At 33.9% G+C, this 15,031-nt stretch overlaps 1 protein-coding gene across 1 annotated transcript in view; it reads left to right on the top strand.

Annotated features, from left to right (window-relative positions):
• The window catches only part of LOC124542245 (solute carrier family 2, facilitated glucose transporter member 1-like), a 29,603-nt gene that overhangs the window by 4,512 nt on the left and 10,060 nt on the right, over nt 1–15,031 (top strand). Inside the window, exon 2 of the mRNA XM_047120193.1 lies at nt 11,873–11,971. Coding sequence (XP_046976149.1) covers nt 11,873–11,971 — 99 coding nt within the window. The remainder of the gene's footprint in view (nt 1–11,872; nt 11,972–15,031) is intronic.

Raw genomic sequence — 15,031 nt, 5'->3', positions numbered from 1 at the left:
TAACAAGTGAACTGTATGACTAATAAATGACATTATAATACTGACTCACTTAACATGAGAATAATTATTACGTCATTAATATTATCATACAAATGTATGGACAGTCTATATGGCCTTTAAATTGTTTTTTTTTTTTTTTTTTTTTTTTCTTTATTTATTATAGAGGGTTTTTTCACTAAGTGAATATGTCACCCTCGTCATTATATACAGTTAAATACATTTCTTACATCACATATTAGTACAATACAGTCATAGATAAGGCTTTCTAATTTCTATTTTTGAGAGCTAAATTTACAAATTTATAAACAGATTTAGCTTCGTTAGACAATGGAGAAGCTAAAATGCTATTATAAACACCAATATTATAACCACGACTAGCGACAACAGCTCCCTTTAGCGCCCTAACACGAACACATTCTTCTAAAATGTGATAGACATCCTCTACCACACCGCACACAGTACAATTAGGAGAATTCACTTTTCTCATCATATATCCGAAACTATTCAGTGGAATGTGACCAGAGCGCAATCTTAAGGCAGTTGTAATATCTTTGCGCTTTAATTTGGAATTTAGGAACCAGAGAGATCCAAAAAGTCTAGGTTGTATAGTTTTATACCAGATTCCTTTGATAAGCGATCTTTCATTAAAATATTCAGACCACATCTCGTGACATATTCGTTTAATATCCCCTAAAAGATCGGTGGGACTAGGTAAACACTTAAATTCAATACCATCGGATATAGCTTCTTTAGCTAGTCGGTCAACTTCCTCATTTCCCACTAACCCGACATGAGATGGTATCCATTGCAAGATTATTGTTTTATTATTAGATTTAAACTTTGATAAACATTTTAAAATAGTGAAAGCAATAGGAAGACCTCTGTGGGGTGCTGTACATTTTAAGATATGTAAAAGAGCACTTTTCGAGTCGGTAAATATAACAAATTTATGAAAATCAATCGATTCAATGTAGGACAAGGCTTCAGCGATTGCCACAAGCTCAACAAACATAATCGAGACTCTTGCTTTAATTTGAAATTTTGAATAGATTCCCGTATTATAATCTAAAAAAGCAGCGCCACTGCAGCTAATGTCTTTGGAACCATCTGTGTATATTTTATAAAATCCAGAATACTCTTGACTCAGTTTCTGATAACAAAGAGCTTTTAAATAATCGGAATCAAAACAATGTTTCGGTTTACTAATACCTTCAATAACAGGCTTTACGATATTAGATAAATTAAAGTTGTTTAACCACATATCCAAAGAAAACATTTCGTTTAAATCACTACTAGACATTTCTTTTACTTTCAAATTATTATGTAAAATATATAACAATGGTTTCTTTTTACGTCGCCAATAAAAATTATTCATGAAGTTAGAAAGGGTCTCTAATAGATATATAATATCATTATTTTTAAATGACTTACACTTTAACCAGAACTTACCGGCCAGAAAATGTCTTCGGAAAAATAAAGGACACAAACATAACTCGGATTCCATTACGTGTATAGGCGTGCTTTTTATAAAGCCCCCTATTAAACGCAAACAAATATTTTGAACTCGATCTAATTTCTTTAAATTACTCGCGCAACTATTATCATATAAAAAACTCCCATAATCAATTCGACTACGAATAAGAGCTAAGTATAAATGTCTTAAATGTGTTGGATGTACACCCCAATCTGTACCAACTAATACTTTAAAAATTTTGATGTAATTAAGCACTTTTTCACGGACTTCATTAATATGTTTACCCCACCTTAGATTTCGATCTAACCAAAGACCCAAATATTTCACGCTATTGACTAATTCTATTTGGTGTCCCTTAACTCTAACGTCAATAGATTCTGTATGATAACCTCTTTTAAAAACACATATTTTGCTCTTCATATATGAAATATCTAAGCCAATTCTTGATAACATGCTGTGAATAGAGTCTAGAGCAGTTTGAATTTTAATTTGACCCTCATAACTCGATTGACAATGAGTATAAATAACAAAATCATCAGCATATTGAGATATAAATAGGATTTTTTCAATATTACTACATATATCTATTGTTGCTACGTTAAATAACAAAGGGGATAAAGGATCTCCCTGAGCGAGTCCGCGAGCCGTAAATCTACTTATTGATTTATTATCAACTTCAATATGTAAAATTCTTTCTTGTAAAAAACTGAACAAATATCTACAAATTTTTGAACCCACATTTAATCTATCTAAAATATAAATTAATGAAACATTGTCAACGTTATTATATGCATCCTCAATATCTATGAAACATCCTATTGTAGAATAACCTTTCGAAAAACCTATTTGAATTCTAGTTGTAAGGCTACTTAAACTATCTAAACATGATTTACCTTTTCTAAATCCCACAGTATTAACAGAGAAGACATTTTTTCTTTCTAGGTACCATTCAAGTCTTCTGTATAAAATATAGTGAAAAATTTTACACAAACATGACAATAAAGAAATAGGACGGAACGACTTGTTATTGTCATGATCTCGACCGGGTTTGGGAATAGGTACAACCTTAATTTCTCTCCATTGTTTTGGAACATAATTATTAGCTAAAAAGCTATTATATAATGTCAAAAGGGCCAATTTTCCTGACTTATGTAAATTTTTAACCATAGAATAAGTTATACCGTCTAATCCAGGAGATGTATCCTTTGATTTAATACACGATTCTAGCTCCTGCAGCGAGATAGAACATTCTATTTTAGGGTTGAAACTCAAAAAATCAGGACATGGCGGGGACACAAAGTCAGGGGTTAACGAACGAAGGAGTAATTTAGCACATGTAGGATCAACATTACGTTTTATAGTCCTATATCCTTTTAACCAAGCCATTTTACGCCACATTTCATTACTACTTACATTTTCATCCACTGAAGTCCAAGTATTCTGGAAGTTATTGTCTTTAGCACGTCGAATGGCTCTTTGAGCTAAACCAATATAATCTTTTAATTTATTAAAATTCTGTGGGATCGGATTTCGTCTAAACTCTGCCAGTGCCAATCTACGTTGAGCAACTGAAAGAGATAAATTTGGAGACCAAAAAGGACGTGGGGCAAAATTAGATTCTGGATTCTGGCTATACTTTATTATCGGTATAGATTTATCAGCAGCGTCATTAATAATTGAGACAAATTCATCATATCCCTTCTGCAGATCTGAAGTTAACGAATAGTTAGCAAACTTTTCACCCGAAACCATTTTATACATGTCCCAATTGGATTTTCGAAAATTTCTACGTAATAAAGGAGGATAGGATTGAGTGTTATGAGTGGATAATTTAATTATTAAATGATCACTACCTAAAGATTCATTTAAAACTTTCCAATGAAACTTTAGAGATACATCTAAAGACCCTAATGTAACATCTGGGGCTGACTGCTGAAGTATACCCTCAATTAGCCTCATTCTGGTCGCCTGTCCATCATTAAGGACTACATATTGACTATCTATTAATGAATCAAATATTAGAGATCCTCTTGTATCTGTTTTCGAAGACCAAGTGGAGTGATGAGCATTAAGATCACCTAAAATCAATGTTTTTGACATAAACAACGAAAATATTCTATCCCAGTCAAATGAGGAAATAGTAATAAGTGGAGGACAATAAATTGAAATAATATTTTCTACTGGTGAAAAGTTAGTCAACTTGACACATACAACTTCAATATTAGTATTTTCTATGTGTATACGTTGAGCAAAGGATTTAACAGTTTTGTGAACCAATACTGCTACTCCCCCATAAGAGTCATGTCTGTCCTGTCTATAAATATTATAATTGTTAATTTTTAAATCACTACCAGGTTCAAGCCAAGTCTCACTGATAGCGGCAACATGAATTTTTTCTTGGTTTAAAAGTTCTGTAAATGATAATAATTTCGGTCTAACGCTCTGGGCATTCCACTGAATAATGTTTAATTTATTAATTATATTAATTATATTATATTATATTAATATTATAATCAACTAGCGACCCGCCCCGACTTCTCACGGGTGCAATACTGATACTAAATATACTAAAGAATTTGTTTATTTACGACATCACATTGCAAACTTCTAAAATTGTCAGTGTTTCTTTACTATATTGTTCATTTATTATATACACAAACCTTCCCCTTGAATTACACTATCTATTAAAAAAAACCGCATCAAAATCCGTTGCGTAGTTTTAAAGATATAGGGTCAGAGAAAGCGACTTTGTTTTATATTATGTAGTGATGGAACTCCTATACGGCTCGCAGTTAGGGTGCGATATGGGGCAGAATTTCTTACTATCTTTAATCAAATTTTGTGTATGTGATGTGATGTCATATGATGTACGCAATATAGTAGGTCTTTTTCAAAGTTTTTTTGCTGAGTTCGATTACAGCTCTTTCGAGGGATCCTTGTAGTTCACGCCGCGTGACGTATTAAATCCGCATTTTCGAAAGTCTATTTTTGCTTTATTCGCAAGTTTCCTTTGAAATTGTCCTCGAAGTAGTTTCTGACTCATATAAACGGAACGCTTAATCTATCCATATTAAAAAAAAAATTGTTAGTCAACATCAGCTTCACTTAAAATCAAAAAATAAATAAAATTTTAACAAAAAGAAAAACCGACTTCAAACAAAACACTATTTTAAAACAAATGAATATGCACGAAAAAGTAATAAAAATAATTGCGTATTCAACATATTTTTTAGAGTCTTCCTAAGTTAAATGAAATGAAAAATATTAGACTACTTAAAAGTCGATTAACGATTATATCATGTAGTTATAATTATTGTTATATTTGGAGTCGGTGTCAGCCATTAAAACCCTACAGTATATCTATCAAAAAACAATACGAGAATACTTTAACAAATATGTTTTTTACAAATTACCTTTTACACAATAATATACTGGATCAATCAAGGGGCTCGTATCGCTTCTTTCTTTTGATTGTTGGGGCAAGGGCACCGTGGCTGACACCGGCTCCAAATATACCAATAACTATAACTACATGATATAATCGTTAATCGACTTTTAAGTAGTCTAATATTTTTCATTTCATTTAACTTAGGAAGACTCTAAAAAATATGTTGAATACGCAATTATTTTTATTACTTTTTCGTGCATATTCATTTGTTTTAAAATAGTGTTTTGTTTGAAGTCGGTTTTTCTTTTTGTTAAAATTTTATTTATCATATTTGGAGTCGGTGTCAGCCAAGAATAAATAAATAAATATTGGACAACATCACATACATTACTCTGATCCCAATGTAAGCAGCTAACGCACTTGTGTTATGGAAGATCAGAAGTAACACACCAAACACTCAGACCCAAAACGACATAGAAAACTAATGATAATCTACATCGACTCGGCCGGGAATTGAACTCGGGACCTCGGAGTGGCGTACCTATGAAAACTGGTGTACTAACCTCTCGCCCACGGAGGTTGTATTATAACTATATTAATCATAAATCTTAGTAGTACACAATATAGCTGATTTATTAGGGAAATACTTGTACTTACTTCGTTTTGTAATAGTAGTTATATTAACAGCCTGTAAATTACTTACTGGACTCAGGCATCCTCTACTTTCGAGGAGAAGGTTGGGACTGGGAGCATATTCCACCACTCTGCTCAAGTATAGTTTGCTGTATCGCACGTATCCGAATTTCGTTGAAATAAGATTCATGCAGGTTTTCTCCCGATGTTTCCTTCACCGTCGAGCACGAGATGAATTGTAAATACAAATTAAACACGAATATTCAGTGGTGCTTGTCTGGGTTTGAACCTGTAATCACTGGTTAAGTTGCATTCTAACCACTGGGCCATCTCGGATCGCTTGTAATAGGGTTTAAAATCCATTTTATATTATTTAGTAGAGATTAACGAACCCAGTAAAAGTTGATTTTTTTTATTTCCAGTACATATTTGCCGAAAAATATCATATTAAAAATTCCATATTTAAATAACGCGCAGAAACGGTACTTGGACAATATGGCGCTGCAATAGGGTCGGTGACGTCACTTTCCTGTATTTTATGTATTTTCGAATGAATTGAGTATTATCTTCAACTTTCGTTTATAAATAACCATTTTTAAACTTATAATATACACTGATTACTATAATTAACGCTTTATTTTTAGCATTGTCGTAACTTATGGATATCACAAATTTGGTTCAGCTTAGCCCTAAAACGTACGTAGTGTGGTATTTAGCATAACAATGAACGAGTTGGTCGGTGTCGTGTCGGATATGTCAATTGTTTTAAGCCAGGCAGGAAGCCTGACCGGAATTAACGAACGGTCGACACAAAACAACTGTTATCTAATTACGAAATCAAAAATTAAATATATATCTACATATACTAATATTATAAAGAAAAGCTGTGATGGCCCAGTGGTTAGAACGCGTGCATCCTAACTGATGAATTTTTGTTCAAACCTAGGCAAGCACCACTATATATATATGGTTAATTTTTTATAATTTATTAACATAAGAATTAATAACATTAAATGCTTTAATATTTAAAAACATGAATTAAAACTAGTTACTGTATAAATCTTGACCGCGTGCAATGGCGGCAAGAATGCTAGCAGCATTTCCCCGTTGAATCGCAATTCCGATCCTCTAGGCAAACGAACCCTCCTGTCACCAGTGGAGGCAATGAGCTGTTATACATTTGATGAAGCTCTTTGCACTACTCCGAGGGCCAAGCGTTTCGACAGCAAATGGAATTATTGTGCTTAATTAGTGTTTATAATTCATCTCGTGCTCGGCTGTGAAGGAAACATCGTGAGGAAACCTGCATGTGTCTAATTTCATCGAAATTCTGTCACATGTGCATTCCTTCATTATTGAAGCAATACATTTCAAACAAAAAAAAAAAAATTAGCAAAATCGATTCATCCAGTAATTATAATCCAGATTATTTTTTGTTAAATTCAAACGCGTACAAGATCGCGGGAACAGCTTATAAATAAAGCAAGTCGCTTACTAGAGTCAGTTGAAGCTTTTTTATGTTTAAGAATGAAATTTAAATATTTAACGACCGAAAATGGTAACGGTCTCTTCGTCCTTCAACTCGATTCATAGAGTTTCAAGTTATATCATAAAACCGGTTTACGTTTTCGATAAAAAATTAAGGCGTTTTAAGCACTGGTTACATAGAAATGATTCACTGCTCTGTTGAACTTATGATGTTAATATAAAAATAGATTATCTTATATATCGCTCATCCAGAACGATATCGTCACAATAGGCTATTTGACTGGTTTTTAAAATCAATTTTATATTATTTAGTAGAGATTAAGGGACCCAGTAAAAGTCTATTTTTTTATTTGTAGTACATATTTGCCGAAAAATATCATATTAAAAATTCCATATTTAAATAACGCGCGAAAACGATACTTTGACAATATGGCGCTGCAATGGGGTCGGTGACGTCACTGTGCTGTATTTTAATCTGTGGCACATATAGTAGAAAAGCAAATTTTACAAGAAAGTGACTTCATCATTAGCCCGGTCAATCAGGAGCGTTTTGTGTCACGTGATAAATGTTTGAAAAAATGCATTTTTATTTATTGATTTTTGAATAAATTAAGTATTATTTTCAAATTTCGTTAGTAAATAATCATCTTTAAACTCATAATATACACTGATTACAATAATTCACGATTTATTTTTCGCATTGTCAAATAGCCTATTGCAAAAATCTCTAAAATGACTGAACAGAATTATTGTTATATAGATGTCAATCAAAAACTATTGAAACAATAATTCTGACAATATTACACTAGAAAGTATGTACGAAATGAGATCGTTTAGAATGAAAAAGTCATTTTAGAGATTTTTGCAATTGTGACGATGTCGTTATGGATGAGTGATATTAACTATTGATCCGCCCCGGCTACGCAATGCAATACTGATTTTGGGAATGAAACGATCACCTCCTGGCTATTTCATTTCATTTAAATTGTTTAATTTAATTGTTCATTTAATTTCAGTGTAACTACAGGCACAAGGGACATAGCATCTTAGTTTCCAAGTTTGGTGGCACATTGACATGTCATTGTGTATGGGTGATGGTGACCACTTACCACCAGGTGGCCCATATGCTCGTCCGCCAACCTATTCCATAAAAAAAATAATTAATATACATCGATATGCTTCATAATATGTAATTTAAATTAATATATAAGATATAACAGGTATATATAAAATATAAAAGGTGCATGGTGGTTATTCTACAATTGAACACAACAACAAACAATGAGTTTATGATCAATAGCACACCTTGGCAATGAAACGATCGCCTCCTGGCTATTGCATTTCACATTAAATTGTTTATATACAATTGTCATGAAAAAAAAAACCCGCTGAGTTTCTTTCGCCGGTTCTCCTCAGGTCAGGGTGTTTTCTTTTCCGAACCGGTGCTAGTGTTTCAATTGACCATCAATAAGAAAGTGTAATACTTCTATATTGAATAAAGAAATTTGAGTTTGAGTTTGATACTAAATGTACTACAGAATTTGTTTATTTACGACATCACATTAGAAACTTTTAAAATTATCAGTATTTCTTTAATTTATTGTCTGTATATTATATACAAAAACATTCCTCTCGAATAACTCTATCTATTGAAGAATACCGCATCAAAATCCGTTGCGTAATTTTAAAATTTAGCTCTGCAAAACTGTTTGAAAGTACAGACACGAGCAGGATGCTTATATATAAACGAGTTATGTGAGAGTAATTCTGACTGTCTGTGGCTTTTTAACTAATCAGTGAACCAGATCTGCTATGACGCAACCTTGACTCCAAGATAGGCAGGTTCCCTCCTTTATGCGTAACAACTAAAGACCAGTTAGTGGCGGATTTACCAATAGGCTAAGTAGGCTGGAGCCTAGAGCGGCAGATTTAGAGGGGCGGCAAAGTTAGCCCAATTTTATTATTATCTTACAGCAATAAAAAAAAAAACTTATAATTATATGTATACACATTACGACCGTAATCCGTATACTCGTCACTACATAGCGGGTTGGAAAAATAATCTAGTAACTGACAGAAACATCACCTAGTTTATAATCATACTAATAACGGGAAAAGATTGATGTAATGAGGACGATAGAAAACAAATCATAAATGTTGCAAAAAAAAAGTAGGGGCGGCAAAAATTGAATAGCCTACTAGCCTACCAGCGGCAGATTTGTAAATCCATACCATCCCATTACCATACCATCCAGCTCATAAGCATAAATCAAAATCAAAATATACTTTATTCGAGTAGGCTTTTACAGGCACTTATGAATCGTCATTTAACAATTAAGTGAACCAACGGTTCGGAGGTAGATTCTACCGAGAAAAACTGACAAGAAACTCAGTAATTACTCCTTAACATTTAAAAATACAGTCATGTTAGTTAAATACACTTACACACACTATATGTATGTAATATATCCTGCCTGGAAATTGAGATTTCTTAATTCCACGCTTTTTTAAAATTAAATAAGAAATATAGGTACTTTATTGTATAACACTAAGAATAATACAGAAATGTTAAGATTAAATACAAAATAAAACAAAAATATAAACAACTATTTTATAAGCTGTACAGTCAGAGTAAGAACCTTCGTCAATTTTCAAATTAATTCCTTTATAGAGTCTTAAACTCTTTCTCTTTTCAGTACCTTTTGAATCTAAACGTCGAATCATTGCGACGCAATATGTCATTCTCGATCGGTAAAGCAGATTATCGTTCATACTGTAAATGTAAAGTAACAGCCTGTAAATTTCCCACTCCAATGCGTTCCAATGCGGGTTGGTGGAATGCACATGTGGCAGAATTTCGATGAAATTAGACACATGCAGGTTTCCTTATAAACACAAATTAAGCACATATATATATAGTGGTGCTTGCCTGGGTTTGAACACGAAATCATCGGTTAAGATGCATGCGTTCTAACCACTGGGCCATCTCAGCTCATACTGAGTACACGAAAATCAATCTTAAGGTGACGAACCTCTTCTTACCATGACTGTACAATGGACTTATGTCTAATTAGCCATATATTCCAGACAACCCAATGTGAGAGAGGTTTGTAAAACCATCGGAGTAGGCCGGTAAATCTATTAATAATGAAATAATTTATTAAAAAAACGTTATTAATATACATTCAAAATTGCTTTTGAATTGTCATTTTAAAAGATTTATTAAACATGAAGCTATTTCCGGTTTGGAATGTCGATAAAACCGGTACGCTGTTTTTTGTTATAGTTTTTTTTTTAATAAACATAATATATTCCTTAATTATTTAGACTATATTTTTTCATATCGCGTGAATATCAAATGACAATTATTTATATTATGTAGATAGATACAGACAGACAACGATCTATATATATCTATATATATATTATGAGTTAGGCATATACTCGTTATCAGACATGATGTTTTTCAAAATAAAAGTGTAACCGTTCACGTTCGTAATACCTTTTTCGAAAATTTTCGAAATGTTTTTTTTTCAAATTTTTCTAAATTTGCGTCGTATAATGTTGTCTTAAATTTTCGCGATTATTACACATTTAAATAAAACTAGTTATACGGATTTGAATCGCGTGTATTAATTATTTATAACATCCCGACGTTTCGAGCACTTTACAGCGTTCGTGGTCACGGGTAGACTCAAAAGTAATTAATATACGCGATTCAAATCCGTTATAACTATAGTACGACACAAATTAGATGTAGCATCGGAAAATGCAATGGAATGAAAATAAAACCGATTACTGCCGATTTACACAACCAATAGAAATAGCTCCCAATCGCGCCATTCGACGCTATTCGTCGCTATAGATTCACGCGTCAGAGAAAGCAAGTACATTAAATCGACGCGTCTAATTGACAAATATATTAGGTTATACGATATTACAAGTTATTACGTTTGTGCAAAGATCATATTCGCATGAGAAATAAATATTGATAATTTGGGATAGCGTACTCAATTCGGATGTGATCGGTTTTACGAATTTTGCCGATGCGACATCTAAGTTGTGTCGTACTATAGTTTTATTTAAAATGCGTCGTATGTCATACTGACGTAGCCAGTATGTACGATAAAAAATAAAAATAAATCCTAATTAAACTTTTTGATGATCATCATCATGTCAGCCGTAAGACGTCCACTGCTGAGGATAGGCCTCCTCCAATGATTTCCACCTCGACCGGTGAGTAGGCTGCATCCAGCGATACCCCGTATAAACCGTTTACGTTATAAATGTTTCATGTAGACTTTTCTATTCTTTTTCTCAGTGTTTCTATCTCTTTTTGTCTTAAACGCAGTTAATTTATTTCATTGTCTGTTATTTGATAATCCTATAATAAAATTGGAGTGTCTGTTTGTATTAAAACAACGTTTTTTACTTAATGTATATATGTATACAACAAATATGTACCCAAAAAACGTTTTTTTTACAAATTTTGTCTATGTTGTGTGGTTTCGCTTAATTACTGAAACGGTTGGGCCTATTTTGATGGGACTTTCATTGATGTAATAAAGAGTAAATTAGGGAAATAATAATAATATAGCGAGAGCCACTGTCCAACTAATTGTTTCACGTCCAGTGGCGTAGCTAGGTGAGGAAGGACCCAGTGCATAGAAAAAGAATCGGGCCCTCACCCCCTCTATCCCATCCCTCTTTAACTAATAATTACCCTTTAAAGTTATAGATACCAAATTAGAAATCTTGTACGTGCGCATTTTCTAGCTTCAGAGGCTTAAGGTTTAGTTTAGAGGGCCCCCTGAACTCCGGGGCCCTATGCCACTGATCACGTCTAGCTTTGTATCAAGCCCAACTAATTACATATATTATTGTTCCAGGGAATGAACCCCCGTTTGGCATTCGCCATCGTTTCCTCAGCATGCTGGTCAGCGTTCCAACACGGTTACAATACAGGGGTCTTAAACGCCCCCCAAGCGGTAAGTTTGAAGATAAAACATAAACAGAAATAAACATAGACGCTTCTACTAACAACAACCATCACAAACACTGCTGTGCTTTGAACACAGATGCCTGTGTGGAAATATCTCTTTGGGTTTACATGGTCTCTTGCCCAAGGAGTTCAGGCAGGCTTTTCCACCACAGTTCTCTAAATGGCACAATAAAAGGTCTTGATCATATCAAAGTTCCTGCTCTTGAGCCTTGAATGATGATGGTAAGACTGATGGATTGATACTGGTTCCTGAGCGATGCTGATGCGTTGACACGTTGGACCCATCTAATAACAGAGCTAGAATGTCACGAGCTTGTCATCACAGTAGAAGTCAACGACAACAACAAACAACTTTTTTCTTTTCTTTTTTTTTTTTTTTTTACTTTTCTTTGTTTTTTTTTACTTTTTTTTTGTATCTCAATTATTCATGCATGCTGTGATGACCTGTAATTGGAAGTGCAATTAATTCTTAGTATAAGAACATCTTTTATGCAATTACTAATGTTGTAACTTCTGTTGGTTGTCCCTAAATAAATAAATAAACAACAACAGCCTGTAAATTTCCCGCTGCTGAGTTAAGACTTCCTCTCCCTTTGAGGAGGTTTGGAACATTCAACACATGTGGCAGAATTTCGTTGAAATAAAACTCCACGATATTTCCGTCCACCGCCGAGCACGAGATGAATTATAAACACAAATTAAGCACACATATATATTGTGCTTTCCTGAGTTTGAACCCGAATTCATCGATTAAGAGGCACGCGTTCTAACCTCGCGACCATTGCAGCTCTCAAAAAAACTTATATACTCGAAAATATTTGTACCTCAATCAAAATTTATTTTATATTCCATTTGTGGAGTGGTGAGGCAGTTCTGGGGCAAAAAGTTTCATTAAAAATATACAACAACAACAGCCTGTAAATTCCCACTGCTGGACTAAAGGCCGCCTCTCCCTTCGAGGAGAAGGTTTGAAATATATTCCACCACGCTGTTCCAATGCGGGTTGGTGGAATACACATGTGGCATAATTTCTATGAAATTTGTCTCATGCAGGTTTTCTCACGATGTTTTCCTTCACCGCTGAGCACGAGATAAATTAAGCAAATGAATCAGCGGTGCTTGCCTGGTTTTGAACCCGCAATCACCGGTTAAGATGCACGCGTTCTAACCACTGGGCCTCGACTCGACCATTAAAAATATAACACCTCCTTATTGCCTCCACTGATGACAGGAGGGCTGGTTCGTTTTTTTTGCTCAGAGAATCGGCATTGATATTAAATCACTTCTTATCGTCAATGTTATATAATATATAATAATATTAATAACTATCGACCCTGACTTCGCACGGCTGCAATGCTGATAGTAAATATACTGGAGAATGTCTTATAATGCTCGTGTCGTAATAGGCTATTTGACAAAGCGAAAAATAAATTGTGAATTATTGCAATCAGTGTATATTATGAGTTTAAAAACGGTTATTTACTAACGAAACTTGAAAATAATACTTAATTTATTCAAAAATCCATAAATAAAAATGCATTTTTTCAAACGTTTGTCACGTGACACAAAACGCTTCTGATCGGCCGAGCTGATGATGAAGTCACTTCGTTGTAAACCTCGCTTTTCTACTATATGTACCACATATTAAAATACAGCAAAGTGACGTCACCGACCCCATTACAGCGCCATATTTTCCAAGTAGCGTTTTTGCGCGTTATTTAAATATGGAATTTTTAATATGATATTATTTGGCAAATGTGTACTAGAAATAAAAAAATCTACTTTTACTGGGCTCTTTAACCTCTAATAAACAATATAAAATGGATTTTAAAAACCAGTCAAATAGCCTATTGTGCATTTATTATAAATATAAACGTATAAGTAAGCAAGCGACATGATTACCGCTGTCCGTATGTATGCTTAGATCTTTGAAATTACACAACGGATTTTGATGCGGCTTTTTTCATTAGATGGAGTGATTCGAGAGGAAGGTTTTTGTATATAATATATGGACAATATAGAAAAGAATCACTGATAATTCCATAAAAACATCTGTAGCATATTTAGTATCAGTATTGCACCCGTGCGAAGCCGGGGCGCGTTGCTAGTTAATAATAACTTAGCTACAAACATCTAGTCTAATTTAACTTTCAAATTTTTTGATAATAGCTTCGTCGATATTCAAAACGTATTCTTTTCTCGATTCCACAATTAACATTATTAATAATGTTGTTTTATTAACTTAAGAATTAATAAAGTTAAAATATATACAAACTACTAGTCATCCGCAGTTTTGCTTGTGTTTAAGGCTGTTGGTTGTCATGTGTCAGGCTAGCCTATGTCCTACCTTGGAGTTCAAGTTTGCTTCATACCAAATTTCATCAAATTTGATTCAGCGGTTTGGTCGTAAAGCGTCAGACAGACAGAGTTGCTTATAGATGAATTAAAACCAGTTACTGTATAAATCTTGACCACGTGAATGGCGGCAAGAATGCTAGCAGCATTCCCCCGTTGAATCGCAATTCCGATCCTCTGGGCAAACGAACCCTCCTGTCACCAGTGGAGGCAATGAGGCGAGGTGTTATACTTTTGATGAAGCTTTTTACACCACTACTCCAAGGGCCAAGCGTTTCGACAGCAAATGGACCAAAAAGTGATTTGACATAAGATTATTCTTAACATTAAAATCGTTCATTCAAAGCTACAAATTTCTTTCGATATTATGAATGTTTTGGCCGGTTCTTCTCAGGTCTGTGTGTTTCTTTTTCCGAACCGGTGGCAGTGTTTAATTTGACCATCAATAAGAAAATGTGATGCTTCTACATTGAATAAAGTTATTTGAGTTTGCCCCTATCCTTTTCCTATACTATATTCCTATCCTCTATCCTTTTACTATATTCCTATTCCCTTTCCTATATTCCTATGCTCTATCCCTTTCCTATCTTCCTATCCTATCCCTCGTTTGAAAAGATTTGGAGGATATTCCACCACGCTGCTCCAATGTGGACGAACCTGAGGGTGATTCCTGTGAGATAGCACCTCGCAT

The sequence above is a fragment of the Vanessa cardui genome, chromosome 30 (genome assembly GCF_905220365.1).
Source record: "Vanessa cardui chromosome 30, ilVanCard2.1, whole genome shotgun sequence".
Lineage (NCBI taxonomy): Eukaryota > Metazoa > Arthropoda > Insecta > Lepidoptera > Nymphalidae > Vanessa > Vanessa cardui.
This window is presented reverse-complemented; position numbering and strand designations above follow the sequence as displayed.